Below are 16,963 nucleotides of genomic sequence, written 5' to 3'. Positions count from 1 at the left end.
GACATTCAGGCTACTGAACAACAGAAGATGGAAAAAATCAGATTGTCGCCTGATTCCTGATTGCATCATCACGTTTACTGAACCAATCAGGCCTTTTCTAGAATCACAGGCTTTTTGTCGGTTATACAAAAAACAGAAATAAGTTAAAATTTTTATAATTTCAGAAAAATATCCAGGAAAATTCTAATCATCATCATGTATTCATCCAGGGGCCAGGGGTAGCTCAGTGGTTAAGGCATTGGACTACGGTTCGGAAGATCCCAGGTTCAAACCCCACAACCACCAAGTTGCCACTGTTGGGCCCTTGATCGCGGCCCTTAACCCTCAACTGCTCAGATGTGTAATGAGATAAAAATGTAAGTCGCTCTGGATAAGAGCGTCTGCCAAATGCCTAAATGTAAATGTATGAAACAGACAGAGAGAGTGAGACAGGTAGGAAGAGAGACACACACAGGGAGAGTGAGACAGGTAGGACGAGAGACACACACAGGGAGAGTGAGACAGGTAGGATGAGAGACACACACAGGGAGAGTGAGACAGGTAGGACGAGAGACACACACAGGGAGAGTGAGACAGGTAGGATGAGAGACACACACAGGGAGAGTGAGACAGGTAGGACGAGAGACACACAGGGAGAGTGAGACAGGTAGGACGAGAGACACACACAGGGAGAGGGAGACCAGGAGAAAGAGAGAAAGAACGAAGAAGTGAGACAAAGAGTCAGAAAGACAAACAGGGAGACTGAGAGAAAAAGAGACTGACAGTGACAAACACTAAATATAACACCCCATAATAAATTAATGTTTATTGATTACAGCTTCATTTTTTTACAATTTAAAATTGTAACATTTAAAGTGATTTATGATGAGGAATATTAGTGATGCAGTTTATAATCATGAGAAAAAAACTAATTAAATGTTAAATATGAACAGACCAGGATACAACAAGTGTAATTTAAAGACAGAGAGACATATTAATTATTGTTGATTTTTTTCTTCTGAATATAAACAAAATCTTTTTCTTGTATGTGCCATCAAATGATCAAGAGCCATCAATCACACCTTGTTATATATTAATATTAAGGAACAGTAGTGCCTCACGGTGGAGACTCAACACAATCTCACATAGCGAGCGCGCGGTATTCGAGTCTGGAGAGTCGAGATCTTGCAGCAGTCAACACATCTCTCTCATGAGGAAACGTTATGTGTTATCCATAGACTCACACAGACTCAAACACCACACGCTCCCTGTGCATGATCATCTCAGAGTCCTCAGATAGTTATAGTATAAAAACTGAGACAGAAGATCAGGCAGCTGATCCTCAGTGCGTGCCATGTGCTACATTCCCGGCAGGGTGGTGTTGATGAGGGTCACGGGCTGAGTGGTCATGATAACCGCCGCGGTCCGTTTACGGTGTTTGATTTCCCGATTCATCTGGCACCACGAGCAACCACAGCAAAAGCAGGAGATCAGGATGTCTTCACACAGACTGCCCTAAAACACAAACACACAAAGTTTTATTAACAGTTTTGAATAACTTCTAATGTATAGTAAGGCCACGCCCCCTTTTAAAATGGCAACTATATGTAACTGTTAACGCTTAGAGTAATTACAGTGCTGTATATGCTATAGGACGTCTGAGAGAAATGTTTAAAGAGTTCAGACAATTTTTTTACTAAATAAATCATTATTCGGGAATCATTCATTTAAAAAAATATATATATTGTCAGGTTTAAACAAAAGTCAGGTTTAAGCAATGTCACTCTTTTGCACGATAAGGCTTCATTTCTTGCATGATGGCCATCCAACCTTACTTTTTTATGTCTATGCCCATAAAACCCATGTTATCCCTCTCACTTTTTTACATTTTGTGTAAGATTTAGTAAAGACACAGCACCATGGGTCTCAAGAATGTTAACAAGGACGCTAGCAAGAAGAAACGGTGTTCACTTTCAGTTTGGTTTTAAAGCAGTCGGTGCCAAGAGGAATCATACATTAATAAATTAAGGTTAAGTGAAGTTTACTGTCTATATAGAGAAAGTGAGACAGGTAGGAAGAGAGACAGACAAAAAGAGGGAGGCCAGGAGAAAGAGAGACAGATAAAGTGAGTGAGACAGGGAGTCAGAGAGACAGACAGGAAGAGAGACAGGAAGAGAGACAGGAAGAGAGACAGTGACAATAACACCCCAATAAATGAATTTTTATTGATTACAGCTTCATTTCTTTTTTAATTCAAAATGATTTTCATAACAAAACTCCTTATACATTTACAGTGATTTATGATGAGGAATATTAATGATGCAGTTCACTATCATGAGATACGATAAAAAAAAACTAAGTGAAGACTAAATATGGACAGACCAGAATAAAACAAATGTAATTTGAAAACACAGAGACATATTAATTATCGTTGATTCTTTTTCTACTTTAATATATTTTTCTTTTCCGTGCCATCAAACGATCAGGAGCCATCATTTACACGGTCCTTCCTCTTCTTCTGCTCCTCTGGCTTCATAATAAACCCTCTTTAGGAGAATATCTGCTGGATGTTTAGCTCATTTATAATGATTTACTATATTTATTATTTTAATGTTCAGGATATCATTTGCACCAATTTACAATTCTTTTTTTTTTTTTCATTTAAAAAAATTAGTTACAAATGTGTGTGTTTTTTTGTTTTGTTTAGTTTTTTTTTCTCAGGTAATTATCTTATTTTGTCTGTTCTGATCAGGATTAATGTCTATTTATTTTACATTTTACTTCATTTACATGTCTTTTCTAAATGTTTTGATTGTTTTTATATGCAATAGTATGATTACCGTGTTAGAAATTGGTAATATTGGTTATATTTTTGGGTGGCTGAATGGATTATCTGTACTCACATTATTTTCTTAAGAACTCGCTTCTGGAGCGGATTAAATTCGTATGCCGGGGAATCGCCGCACTTTACTTGTAGCCTGCTGTTTGTGAACCATGACACTCACCGGGATACTGTACTTGTACCGTATGGCCACCCTCATGGACAGAGTGACTGGAGGGACACAGATCCCGACACCGGTGGCTGCTACGAGTGCAGGGCCCAATAGATCCACAAGAGGGAGACATAAACTCTCACCAAACTCGGATGAGGTGCTGCAGGCGAAGCAGGGCAAACACCAAAAGGCAAAACAGCCTGGAAGAGAGATTGATTATATTTCAAAACTACCATCAAATCCCAATTAAAATTACAGATTATACAAGGTGATATCGAAAGGTTTCGAGACGAGTGTTGTAACACACCAACAGATGGCAGCACAAAGCTGCACGCACAGACACAGTGAGCCTCGGCCTTCATAAGCCAGTGTGCCAAAAGACATGGTCCTGTGTACATCAGGTGCTGTGCAACTGGTGCTATTCTGACCACGCGTGTTACCACGTCTGTTATTTCATCATGGACAGCAAGTTAGAACAAAGAGATTGGAGGTGAATATCTGTGTGAACCTGGGCAAATCTGCCACAGAGATGTTTGATGTGATGATCAAGGTAGTGCTTCAAGAGCAGAAGAACATCACTGGACGATGAAAGACATTCAGTGAGCTCAACCCCTGAAAATGTCGAAACTATTCGGCATCTTGTGCATTATGATCGTCGGAAAACAATTCACAACATCGCTGTCCTTGTCGGTGTGTCATATGCACCCATCAAAAGCGGTCAATTAGACCATCAATAGCGAATTCTACTGCCAGGTTTTAAGGTGTCAGAGGGAGGACGTACAGTGAAAGGGACCGGATCTGCATATATATATATATATATATATATATATATATATATATATATACAGTGAAGCCTCGGATTACAAGCATAATTGATTCCGGAAGCGGGCTCGTATTCCAAAAACACTCGTAAACCAAATTTCATTTTCCCATAAGAAATAATGGAAACTCAGATTATTCGTTCCACAGCTCAAAAAAAAGGGGGGGGGAATCCCAGTGGAGGGTGGCGTGGAGGGTACTTGTAAAGGCGAGAAAAAGTGTGTATGTGTTGGTGTGGAGCAACGGAGCAAATGTTGCGTGTGTGTGTGTGTGTGTTGGGGGGGATCAGAATCACGGATTGCAGAATGCAGGTTGCATTTTAGCTGGAATGTTTGCAGACACATTCTGGAAACATTTAAGACCTATTTTTTTACTTGTTTTAATAGAAGGGTAAGATATAACCTTTAAAGACAGTCCATTCTTATATGGACAAAAAAAGACAAACACCTGCATGTGTATATTTATATGTTAACTCAGACAAACCCATGTTTTCACATGTAGACTCACATGTAGAACACCTGCTTATATAAAGTCAGACACACCCATAGGCCCATATAAGGAATCACAGGCACGGCCCACATTTGATTTGAACTTAAAGACAGGCCTTTGGTGTAGTCCAGTGTGGACTTTTATTACTGAAGGAAACTGCAGTTTTCAACAGGAGCATGAGCACTAGACTGGGCCGCACTGTGCTAGCTAATAAAATGAAGACAGAGCTGCAAACTCAATACGGATGTATTAAAGGGTTTCTACTTACATGACTTCCTGTCCTGGCAGCAGTGGAACAGTCCTGAACTCCATGCCGTGACCCTCGCCACCGCCTTCGGCTGCTCCTGGATCACTATAGTGGTGGCAGCCATGACACTCAGCTCAGGTTCTTTAATACACATGTAAGATCAGAACAGTAAGAACTGTAAATTTCATTGGAAGCAGACTAATTCCTCAAGCATGAAAGATGAAGATGTTTGGCTTGGAGAGAATAAAAGTCTGATTAACTTTTCTTTGTCCCCTCCTTTGTCTTCTTTCATCACGTACACACTTATTGCATGAACTGCACAGATCCGTCCTAGACCTTTAGGTTTTATTTTATTATAAGTGGAAAAACAAAGAAATAGAACGGCATGCAGAACAACAAGATGCCTGAACGGTTTCAACTTGTTCATCCGGTTTAAATTTTTACCAGTGTGTTTTCAGAAAGTGAAATTATTCAGACTAGAATAAAAAGCATCATCTGTACAGTATATTCGCAGCAGTCGCTCTCAGTAAAATAAATAAATAAAAATAATTAAATCCTTAAGAACTTAAATAATTAGCCAAAATGTCATTTTTGTGCCTTAAATTTCAATGTCAAGGTCAGATGATGTGAGAAACTTTCTCTGATCATTCTGCGGATGTGATGGTCGCTGCAACATCATCAAAGAGAATTAAAATAACTAGAGAACTAGAGTATTTTTATTTATGCAAATTTCTATATGTTATCATATGTGTATAATGTGCAAGTGTGTTTTGCTCCTACCCGAGTTATTTGAGTGCTGCGTTCTCGTCCTCGTTATGGTTCTAATGAACCTTCCTGATAAAGTGAGTGAATATATATGTAGATATCTCCGATACCACGTGATGGTCCTTTAAAAGCAGAAGAACCTGAACATTCCTCCGCTATCACCTTCACTACATCAATGCAGTGGGTGGAGCAGCTTCTTTCTTTCCTTTTCTATTAAAAGAACTAGTTTATACTTTCATTGTATCAGTATTTATTTTAAAGAGACTTTACATGCTTCCAACCACTACCACATTGCCTTAACTAACCTTAAATATTATAACAAATATTAATTATATGATATTTAACATCTATTTATAATGGAAAATATATATCTGGCAGTAGTGTGTTCAACACTGTCACTTCGCCCCTCAGGGTTCAGGTTTGGTGAGTTTCCTCCGACAGTGCGACAGTCCAAAAACATGCAGATTAGGCTAATTGGCATTCCCAAATTTGCCTGTTGTTTGTGTGTGTGTGATCCAGGGTGTACCCCACCTCGTGCCCCAGGTCTCCTGGGATAGGCTCCAGGCCCCTAACTACAGGATAACATGTTCTAGACAATGAGGGAGTATGACAAAATATATTAGAAAATACAACACAGTTTAGTTTTAGGGCATAAGTTTTATTTTATTTATTTATAAGATCAGTAGTGTTACAAATAATTGATTTGGAGCTGATTATTTTAATATAATTGTTTTGTTTTTTATATAAATACTTTTAAAGAGCTTTTTTTTAACATTTAAATTGTGCATCAGAGTGAAGACTTTGCACATGAACAAATTAACCCAGTAAAGGTTTTACAGAATGTTAACGTCCTCCCATTTTATTCCACATGAAGATAAATTCAATATTCTGTGCAGGTTTAGGACCATCTGCCTGAAAGTCTTTTCAGTTCTAAAACTTGCAAACAGCACAAACTGATTCCTCAGGCACTAATACAGAATGATTTTATTTCCATTACAATATCAATTATACAAATTATAAAAACACTAAAGACAACGCATGTAGGTAAAGTTCACGAAAAATCAAGTGACAGTGACGAGATCTGATTAAACATTGTGATTGAACAGAACCGTTATATATATATACATTTATACAAACACACTCAATTCTTTGTCCAGGAGATGTTTTTTTTTTCCTTGCAGATGAATCAGGATCAGTTCTTTGGTCTAGCATTGACCAGGGCGATGGGAATCGCGCGAACTTTCATCTCTCGAGACATCTGACACCAGACGCAGGGCGTACAAAACGTAGCAACCAGGCAGTCGTCACAGAGCGTGCCCTGTTTTTCACATAAACATTAATTTGTTTGATTGATGAAAGTTCAGGAAATAAAAATGAAGCCACAGCTGGAGAGAGCATTATCTGTTGTCATGGAAACACACAAATCTGACAGCCTGTACAAATGCCCAAGTGTTTCTGATCCCCGTGCTCACCTTGATGCCGTATCGTTGGCGCATGGAAACCCTCATGGCCCATGTGGCTGGTGAGGCGACACCGCAGAGATCCAGCAGGGGCAGACACAAACACTGGCCATATTTTTTTGTCGTCTTGCAGGCGAAACACGGGCAGAACCAAAATGCAAGACAACCTGGAGAAAAACAAAACAATACACACCCACCTTAAGCCACGTAGAAGCCACTTTACATTCCAGCACACAGATATAATCATGAAAATTGACGCACAAACTGCAAAGAATGAACTTGTTTATTTTCCATGTTGCAATTTATATATATATATATATAAAAAGTCTCAGTGACCATCATTGTAATTTTCTCAATCAGAACAAATATTTTTCCTCATAAACAGAACACACGCACTAAAATCACACCACAGTGCTTTAGGAGTTTCTTTTCAGTTTCTTTGTCTTTATTAACCTCCTGAAAGAGAATAAATAGTAGCTGATGAGGAACCAGCTGTTTGTAGCTGCTGTAACAAACCAGAAGATGAAGGGACAGGTCTCACTGACGCATCACAACTTTTAACCAGATGGAAAAGATTAATGTGGTTTATTAATAAATGTAAGAGGACACTGCAGGCTGTACAGTCATAGGAAAACAATGATGCTGTTGAATCGCACCACACCAACAGGGTGATTATTAGTTTCCTGCATTCCTCGCTCTCGCTCACTCATCATCATCTCTATCGCTTCATCCTGTATACAGGGTCGCGGGAGGTGTGGAGCCCATCCCTGGAGACTGGGCATGAGGCAGGGTACACTCCGGATGGGGCGTCAATCCATCTCAGGGCGTGCACACACACACACACACGAGGTGGGAATCGAACCCAACAGTGCTAACCACTATGCCGCCATGCTTTACTCATTACATGCAAAATAAATAGTGTGTGTGTGTGTATGCGGTTTTATGAGTTACTCACACTCGGGCACGTTATCACAGCAGTCACAGACCCCCGAGGCCCACTCGTCAGACTCTCTGGACTCCAGCACCGCCTGCGGCTGCTTAATCACCATCTTGTTTGCCATTTCTGTGGCTGAAACACACAAACACTACAGGTTTGATGGGGGTTCAGTTTTACCCCATGAGGAGGAACAGGTGTTTAAATTTCTGTACTTTAATTCTCTCCCAGCTTTAAAATCTGACAGAATTCGTGCTCATTTTTGTGTTACTTCATAAACCCTGGAATAAATTTACTTCAATTAATCAATTTGATGATTCCACATGCCCCAGGATCCTGTCCATTTAAACTCAATTAATTTTACTGATCTGATGATTAATTGATTAAGAGACAATGACATGCAGAAAATTCTGCTAATAAACCAAGAGTGACATGTCTGCTGAAATCGAACAACGCAATTTAATCAACATAGTTTTCAAACTTGATTAAAAATTCCAAGAATATGGAAAAGAAGGGAAGTCAGTTTCACCAAACGCAAGTGTATTGGGAATCTCCAAATCAACGCGAGTCCAATGAGCCATATTGTATTGTATCGGTTACAGAGCAGTCCTGAACTTATTCAATTTTATTTGTATAGCGCTTTTAACAATTGCCATTGTCCCAAAGCAGCTTTACACAATCAAAAGAATTATTTAAGTTTGTATGGAATTTGAAGGTGTATGAATCAAAACAAAACCGTCTGTGCCAATATTTAGTATAACGAGTACAAATGACCTTTCTAACCTGTGTTAAAGGAAGTGTTTAACAGTAAACATTTAATTCACGTCAGACCGTCACCCTAACCCACACCAACTCAGCATTTTTTCATCACTACAAAATAAACTTCAATATTAAGCACACAGTCAGATCAGGGTTTCTGATTCCTACTTCGTTTCTCTTTTTTTGTCTAACTTTTTCTAACAAAAGGATTCTTGAAAGTCAATAAAATTAATACAATTAAAAATATTAATTCAACAAATGTTTATTTTAAAATTGTGAACATTATGTTTAATAAAATGTTTTGGATAAAAAAATGTAAGTTAATGTAAACGCAACTTAAATCCTTTTTTTTTTTTTAATACAAAATGAATGTTTGCAGGAGTCATGGAGGAGGAGTTTCAGGAATAAAATGCATCTTAACAATTGTGTAGAAAATCTTTGCTTTAAGTTATCCAACTTCTTGCTTACCTTTCTTTTTCGTGTCTCTGTAAATCTCCTACTAATGGATCCGATGATTTTAGCAAACGTTCACTATTTAAACAAGAAACCTGTTACCAAGTGAATTTAAGACGAATACAAATGCCAGAAAACATTGTGGGAACTGTTTAAATATTATCAAACAGCAAAGGCAAAAAGGTTCCAATTAAAATTTTCTATTTTTCAAGATGACCATTACAAATAGGAAAAAAAAAAAATAAAAAAAAATCACTGAGAAGAGGAACCATCCCAAGTCTGAAAACAACATTTACAATGTTAAAAAAGTTGTTTATTTTAATATTCTATCGGTCAAACCGCAGAGACGAGTCAGTGCGAGTCCTCAAATTATTCTATTGACACAAAACATCTAAAGAGTTCATCTATTATCTGCACTTTTCATGTCAAACGTTGCGGTTAACGCTTACCTGTGACCTGCTGTCTGCCAAATTTCCCAACTAGAACCTACAGCTGCATGTGAAAGCTCAGAGCTTTATAAGAGAACTCACTGAAGAAGGGAGAAAAATGAAAAAAATCCAGCTGAACCTGTCCAACCTGAACGGCGGGGTGTGATGCCGAGCCGAAACTGAAGTCATCGGAAGAACACGGAAGATCTAGACCGACACATTAACTTAGGAATTAGGAGATTACATCAAGGTAGACTTTAACGTAACTGCTGGGTGCTGAGCTGGAACTAAACTGTGGTGCTAAGATCAACACAAGACATCAGAGGATGGAGAGGACAAAGAGTCAAACGCAGAGACAATGACCACTGGACAAACATCAAGTACAGATCAGCACCACGTTCTTATCACTGTTCTGCACAGAAAAACAAACAAACAAATTCTGCTTCGCCACATCCTCTTCTGTACGCTCAGCTCAAACAGGTCTGCTTCCAAAGAGTCGTGGTAACACCAACACCACCGCCAAGACCATCACACCAGTAAAGTCACACCTGCATCGTACAGCCACATGACGTTCTAAGACTAAGAGGGTCATTCTCTCATTCATGAGCCATCTCGTTTGGGATGTGTGTGCACCAACAATACACAGATTAAATTCATTTTATTTACACATCAACAAAGTAGCAATGAGACCAGTGGAAAACATAACCTTCACCAAGTACTGACAAGAAAAGTGAAAATACAGCATCAAGCAACACCTTAGCAACGGAGTCACTAAACACACCCCTCGGACTTCAATACAAAAAGGTTTAATGTGTTCCAGATTAATTATACCGTAAGCCATTTTCACCTGAAGCAGAAAAGCAACCTCGCCCAGTTACCTTTTTCCTCTTATCATGTCTGTAATCTCGTAGTTGAGTCATGTCAACTGGACCTTTATCTTGTTGGGTCAAATGTTTCACTGCTCATGCTGGTGACGTGCCTCCTCCAGATAACATCATCTGGAAGACGGAGAATCTTCTACCTATAATACAATAACTCTGGGGTTCGGTCTTTATATATAAAATAAACCAAACAGCTGAAACACTCTCGATTAGTGATTGGAACCCCAGGTATTTTCAGGAAGTCGGTTCACAAGACTCAGTCCATCAAGAAGAAAAGAAAAAAAAAAAAAAAAAAAAAAAAAAAGCATGCACACACAAATACATAGAAACACATATGCACAAACGCAACACAACAACAGCCGTGTCCAAAAGAGTGACACAAATTAATGTTCACAAAGTCTGCTGCTTCAGTGTTTAGATCATTTTGCCAGATGTTACTCTGGTTTAAGCATTTCATAAGTATCAAAGGCCTTTATTGACAATTTCATCAATATTTACAGTTTCTTTTCCAATTCACCTTGGCATGCTGTCAGTAACTTTTGGGCCACATCCTGACTGATGGAGCCCATTCCTACATAATCAGTTCTTGGACTTTGTCAGAATTTGTGGGTTTTTGTTTGTCCACCAAGTTCTCAATGGATTAAAGGTCTGATTATGGTCTACTCTTAAAAGATGCATTACTGTTGGGATGACACGGGACTGATGGTAGCGCTCACCTTCATACATTTTACTTTTAAAAACAGCTCAGGCACATGAAACTCACTGGTGTCAATCACTGGAGGTTTTTTTATTTATTCATAAATCAAGATACCAAATAACTTTTTTTTTTTTTTTTTTACATTTTACAAAAAATCTTTACATTTACTTCTAAACTAATATATGAAGAACGAAAAGGCAAACAAAACATTATATTAAATCTCAATTTATTATAATAAACCCTTAATTTCTCATAAAATGTAGTATTTTATCCAGAGGTTTTTCATCTCTTTTTTTTTTTCACACTCAATTAATTTTCTGAAACTTTAAATTCACACAATTGTGTTGTCATTTATTTGTTTTTTTAAATCCTGAACACTGACTGACGACATTATAGTTTCCAAACAGTGGCTTGTTGGTTGTATTTAATGTTCATATTTATAATTAAAGAAAGAGAAAGAACTTCACTCTTTGTTCTTCAGTTTTCCTTTCTGCTCTAGTTCTTTATTTTTCAAAGATTCAGAGATGCTGATTATGTGCATAAACATTTAAGTTTTTGGTGTGTGTGTGTGTGTGTGTGTGTGTGTGTGAGAGAGAGAGAGAGAGAGAGAGAGAGAGACTCACAGTAAGCTGCACTTTTATGCGCTTCTTCCACACAGAAAGACGCTTTAGATTTGGACGTCATGCTGGAGAAGCCTGGAGCTCAGTGGACCCGAGACACCCGAGACACCCGCACTGCCCTGAGCTCTGGCGGGAAACCGGGAGTGAGTGAAATCAATCAGCCAGGTGTTATAAATTAGCTGGAGGAGCGTGCACGTGCCGAGTGTGTACGTGGGTTTAGTGCAATTAAACAGTGATTATGTGAGAACCAAAGTGTGATTGTGTTGCTTATGTTGATAAACATGGAGGTGCAGAGGGCGGGGCTAAAGAGAATGATTCTGATACCTATACATTTACATTTCATACATACTTCCATCATTTTCTTTTGATTGTGTAAAGCTGCTTTGCCACAATGACAAATATTAAAGCACTAAATAAAATGGAATTTAATTGAATCTGCTCAAGCAACTGGCTGTGTGTGCCTCTTTGGATTTTTTAAAACTGTTTTCATGCAACAAACATATAAAATAAGTTAGTGCTTATTGTAATAGAAACTATTACATTTTCTTTAGATTTAAATATATTCTGTGTGCCCATATTTAAACCAGAGACAGGAAACAGCAGTCACTTCTCGATACGACATTAATATCAATATTCATCACGATACCCAGGTACCAATACGATTAGTACTGCAATTCCATAAGTATCACGATTTTATAAAAACCCTATATTCGATATTATGTTTTTCCTCGATTTAGTTACAAGTTTAATTTGTTTTTAAGTTTAATGAGTAATTAAATGTAGTCTGTTCTACGGTGGCCGTGAAGTGCAAAACAAATTAACAAAACGGAAACTAAATTAACAAATTCAAAACCAAATTAACAAAACTGAAAACAAAATAACAAAATCCAAAACAAAACAACAAAACTGGGTTTTGTTATTTGGTTTTTAATTTGTTTTCCGTTTTGTTAATTTGTATTGCACTTCACGGCCAGTCAGAATATTAATTATTTTGTTTTCCGTTTTGTTAATTTGGTTTTGAATTTGTTATTTTGTTTTGGATTTTGTTATTTTGTTTTCAGTTTTGTTAATTTGTTTTGCACTTCAGGGCCACCGTACTGTTCTTTATAACATTAGTTTTCTCAATTAAAAACCAAGCGCAGCATTTAAACACTACAAACTAACTTCAAAGACAAGAGTTTAACATTTAACTTCTAATTAAATTAAACACAGAGCTAAATGTTTCCTGGTGTCATAATTATCATTCCTAAACAAATTTAGCAAATAATTTACTATTAACACAGAATTAAAATGTGTTAATAGTTCAGAGCGCACCACCTGTAGCGTTATAAAGAAACAGCGACGTTTACCGCCATAAATTTCTCCAAAGTCTCAAAACTCAACTCCACAGTGAGCGCGCGGGTTGAGTGGGACTAGTTTGCGTTTATCGTAGATGCATCATTTCAGCACTGACACTACGATGTGTGCTTGTGCAATAGTCACATCATAGGAGGTGCAATGCAGGCCAGTGTTTCCCACACATGGAGCACACTTGGGCGGGCCACTTAAGTATGTTTGCACATCTTTTTAAAAAATCTGTCCATCTACCATCTGTGGTCGATTGACTAGTAGTGGACAATTCACTTCTGTACTAACCGAGTAGATTGGATTAGATTTAACTTTATTGTCACTGCACATGTAGGTACAAGCCAACGAAATACAGTTAGCATCTAACCAGAAGTGTATTTTCACAGTGCAGAATTTTTTTTATATATAAACAGTATAAAATTTTTACTAATAAATATACTGTAAATTGAACTGCTCCCAGAGTGTGGGAATGATGTCACAAAAATAAAGAACTAAACATGCGCTTAGTAGTAGTAGTAGTAGTAGTAGTATTTGGTCACAGAAACAACCAAAAACAGCCATAAAAAGTTGTGATCTTATGAATCTGTACTATTTAAAGTCATTTTTGTACAGTTGTTTAAAATGAAATAAAATTCAGTCCATCATACTGCCTCGGCTGTGCTGAAAAACAGAATGTCACTCTGTACTGCACAATCCTGAGTCCTATCCTAATGCTATAATGCTCTGTGTGTGTAATGCGTGGGTTTGAGACTAATTCACCTAGAGAGTTTGGAGTAAAGTTGGCAGATTTGTGGCTTTTAATCCACGATTTTTGATAATGTAACGGCTGAAACCGATCACCGGTCACGGCCAATCAAACTAAAAACCAGCCGATTCTGGTCACTGGCCAGTTCTTCTGTATTATAAATGTAAAAATTGTTATATTTATAGACAGTATATATCGATCCAAAATTGATTTTGAAGTCAGTGTGGTGACTAAAATTTTTTCCATCTCTAATTTTAACAGTTTCTTCAAATAAGCTTTGTATGTCGTAATGCTTGTTTTATGGTTGTCACTTTGTATGCACACAATAATTATAATAAATATTATTTTCATTATAAATATTCATAAAGTTGTTGTACAGAATTATTGTACAGCAAGAATACAGCATTGATCTTTGGCATTATCATGCTATCCATGAGAGTGCACAGCCTCTTGAAAGTCCAGGGACGAGCCAGAGTCTTTATCATTGTTAAAAGTAATCGCATTAAGTGGAATATAATTTCACTGGGATAAACATTGCAAGAAATGAAGATCCACTTGATTGTTGGAGAAGAAAAAAAACATCTGTATCTTCACCTTTACAAAGTTGGCTCTTCAGTTTTTATGCATCTTCAGTTCTGTCTGAGAGACTAGAGCATCCGTGAGAACCCAGGACTGAGCAATACAGTATGTACAGTATGTGTGTGTCTGCGCGTGTGTGTGTTATTTTTTTTCTTCCTGAATAGAAACCAATCAATTTTGTACTAGCGTATGTACTGCTCAGTTGTATTATCAAGTACCATCACACAAGCCCTCTGACCTCCAAACATAAACCTCACACCCTTTTATTTAGGATTGTGTGTGTCAATGCTCTTTACATTGTTCTCATCAACACAAAGTAGTCAACTGAATACCGATGAATGCAGAGTGTAGTGTTCATTGTGTGTCTCTTTAACAGTCACTAAGGTACACGTGGTAAATGACACGTGGTATTTCATTCTTGAACCACAGCCAAGGGTTTATACAGTAGTATAGCACTGTACATGTATTTGGCTGCAATATATGGTTGAGCACTAGGTGTCACTATTGAGCTGTGTGTGAATCAATTTGCCTTAAGAAAGACTTAATGCCTCATGGAGCTTGATGTCGGCCTTCACTGACTGTGTTTCATTCCACAGTGTACTCTACACACTACTTCCTGCTCCCTGTTTAGGGAATGTCATTTAAGGCGACGTTCCAATCAGAACTGCGGGCTGACGTCACGGCGCTAAACCCACTTCCTCCTGGTGTTGCCCTGGTAACGTGAAAGCCTCTGATACACCTGTTTCTACTACTGTGAAAATTTCCCACTTCTGAAGTAAAAACCCTGAATATGTACAGCGTTACCTCAGAAAACTCATTTAATCCAGAGGCGAGTTCTTAAGGTGAAATTATGAATTGATATTGATATTGATTATGAGTAGGATATAATGAGACACATTCTCCTATAGGAAATAATGTAGATGCATTTAATCCGTTCCAACCACCCAAAAGTAATACCAATAGTACCAGTTTCCATCACTTTAATCATATTTTTGCATATGAAAACAAGCAAAACATTTAGAAATGACATGTAAATGAAGTTAAATCTGAAATAAATAGACATTAAACTTCACTTAACTTTAATTTATGATTCCTCCTGACTCCGGCTGATGTACCCGAGACTTAGCCAGTGTTTGGTTTGGCTTGTTTGTTTGTGCAAAATTTCAGTTATTAATATGAAAAATTTGTAGGGCACAGCGTGCATATGCCGAGGGACCGCTGTAGCATATTAAAACTGAAAAAAATGACAAGTTGCAAAACCTATGTTATTTAAATGCATCTAACTTGTGAACAAATGGCCATGCAGTACAACATTGCAGAGTTCAGGTTGACGGAGAAGAACCATGTGACTGGGTCTCTGTAATCAGGGCAACTGTGATGTTGATGTGCAGTCTCACACCGGGCATGACATCATTCTCTCCTCCATAAGACATGTTTGTGCAATGGCTCTGACTGATCAGTCTTGCTTTTTTTCCGCTTTAAAATCTCTTGCTTTTCTCTCAGGTCTTCATGTTAGTTTATTTATTTAGCAACAAATGCAATCTTCACAGGAGAAACCCAGGGCACGAACCCAGAGCAGTTAACAGTTAGTCTCAGAGGACACACCTGGGCAACAAGAAACACTTGTTAGTCATGTGTTCCAACAGTTTTGAACATACCCATAAAGATTAGAGTTATTCTTTCAGGAGATACCAGTTGTCTGAATAAACCTTTAGAGCAAAATTACAGGTAATTTACACATCATCTGTTTATTTAAATGTATGCACAGTTTGTAAATCATCTAAATATTTTTTATGTATAATTTTAAGTATATAAATAAATTTCGGCAACATAGCAAGATAATATATATGTGTTTAATCTCAATAAATGTTTAAACACAAAATAGTACATTTAATAGTTACATATCACATGTTTAATCGTAATATTTGTTAAAATAATCACACATTTTTTAAACAAATCGTGCAGCCCTAAATTCTATAATACAGTGTTAATGTGTCACGGTGAGCATCCTTCATAAGTCAGTGTGCCAAAAGACATGGTCCTGTGTACGTGTAAGTTTTCGAGAGCGCGGAGGGATGTTGTTGGAAGTTTGTTGTACATCGGGACCTGTGTGATTGGTGCGATCCTGAACATGTGCGTTACCACGTCTGCTCATACGAAACAGTCCAGGCGATCCTCACGTGTGTTTTGAACATGCGAATGGGAGCAGGAGCAGAAGGAACATCGTGTCGAAGTCTGGCGAGAACTCCGTCCTTCACGTCGAGGATCATTACTGGTGACGAAACTTGGGTGTATGTTCACACTAAGTGCATTGAGAAATCGTCCCCAAGAGCCAAAGCATCAATAGTGAATTCTACTGCCAGGTTTTAAGGCATCTGAGGGAAAACTTATGTCAAAAAAAACAAAGCTTATAAATGGAGCTAATCTCAAAAAACTTTGAACAAGAATTAACCAAAAGCTTCAGAAGAACAGGAGATATCTCTGTATTACTTACAGTAATGACACACTATAATAACCACAGAGAATTAATTTTTTTAAATATTATTATATTGTTAGACGGCACTGTGACGTATTGGTTATCAATGTGGCCTTGCACCTCCAGGGTCTGGGTTTGATTCCCACCTCAGCTCTGTGCTTGGTGGGTTTCTTCTGAGTACTCAGGTTACCTTGCACAGTGCGAAGACATGCAGAGTAGGTTAATTGGCATTATTAAACTGCCATAGTGTGTGAATGCGCATGTGAATGTGGACTGGAGGTCCTATCATGGT

At 37.9% G+C, this 16,963-nt stretch overlaps 2 protein-coding genes across 4 annotated transcripts; both read right to left on the bottom strand.

Moving 5' to 3' along the window:
- Positions 1-790: 790 nt before the first annotated feature.
- Positions 791-5,334, bottom strand: ponzr10 (plac8 onzin related protein 10). The gene is made up of 4 exons (XM_053476154.1): positions 5,308-5,334; positions 4,549-4,668; positions 2,985-3,172; positions 791-1,494 (listed from the first exon to the last, which is right to left on the bottom strand). The coding sequence occupies exons 2-4, from the start codon at positions 4,649-4,651 to the stop codon at positions 1,339-1,341; spliced, it is 447 nt and encodes a 148-aa protein (XP_053332129.1). The 5' UTR covers positions 4,652-4,668; positions 5,308-5,334; the 3' UTR covers positions 791-1,338.
- A 924-nt stretch (positions 5,335-6,258) lies between these two features.
- On the bottom strand, positions 6,259-11,671 carry ponzr2 (plac8 onzin related protein 2). Of its 3 annotated transcripts, XM_053475796.1 has the most exons (5): positions 9,348-9,782; positions 8,914-8,976; positions 7,708-7,821; positions 6,765-6,919; positions 6,259-6,610 (listed from the first exon to the last, which is right to left on the bottom strand). In XM_053475796.1, the coding sequence occupies exons 3-5, from the start codon at positions 7,811-7,813 to the stop codon at positions 6,485-6,487; spliced, it is 387 nt and encodes a 128-aa protein (XP_053331771.1). In that variant the 5' UTR covers positions 7,814-7,821; positions 8,914-8,976; positions 9,348-9,782; the 3' UTR covers positions 6,259-6,484. The 3 variants fall into 3 exon arrangements, with proteins under 3 accessions (XP_053331771.1, XP_053331770.1, XP_053331773.1); XM_053475795.1 differs by lacking the exons at positions 8,914-8,976; positions 9,348-9,782 and adding an exon at positions 11,528-11,671; XM_053475798.1 differs by lacking the exon at positions 8,914-8,976 and having other exon boundaries at positions 9,348-9,783.
- Positions 11,672-16,963: the final 5,292 nt, after the last annotated feature.

The sequence above is a fragment of the Clarias gariepinus genome, chromosome 17 (assembly GCF_024256425.1).
Source record: "Clarias gariepinus isolate MV-2021 ecotype Netherlands chromosome 17, CGAR_prim_01v2, whole genome shotgun sequence".
NCBI classification, from domain to species: domain Eukaryota; kingdom Metazoa; phylum Chordata; class Actinopteri; order Siluriformes; family Clariidae; genus Clarias; species Clarias gariepinus.
Note: the sequence above shows the minus strand (reverse complement) of the source record. Positions and strands in the feature narration are given on the sequence as shown.

What these genes read in the sequence shown, in the direction of transcription:
- ponzr10 (XM_053476154.1), bottom strand. Translation starts at nt 4,651, where the DNA reads ATGGCTGCCACCACTATAGTGATCCAGGAGCAGCCGAAGGCGGTGGCG. An exon ending in CTGCCAGGACAGGAAGTCAT is followed by an intron (nt 3,173 to 4,548) that starts GTAAGTAGAAAC and finishes TCTCTCTTCCAG; the next exon opens with GCTGTTTTGCCTTTTGGTGT. An exon ending in GGTACAAGTACAGTATCCCG is followed by an intron (nt 1,495 to 2,984) that starts GTGAGTGTCATG and finishes TTTGTGTTTTAG; the next exon opens with GGCAGTCTGTGTGAAGACAT.
- ponzr2 (XM_053475795.1), bottom strand. Translation starts at nt 11,588, where the DNA reads ATGACGTCCAAATCTAAAGCGTCTTTCTGTGTGGAAGAAGCGCATAAA. An exon ending in CTGTGATAACGTGCCCGAGT is followed by an intron (nt 6,920 to 7,707) that starts GTGAGTAACTCA and finishes GTTTTTCTCCAG; the next exon opens with GTTGTCTTGCATTTTGGTTC. An exon ending in GCCAACGATACGGCATCAAG is followed by an intron (nt 6,611 to 6,764) that starts GTGAGCACGGGG and finishes TGTGAAAAACAG; the next exon opens with GGCACGCTCTGTGACGACTG.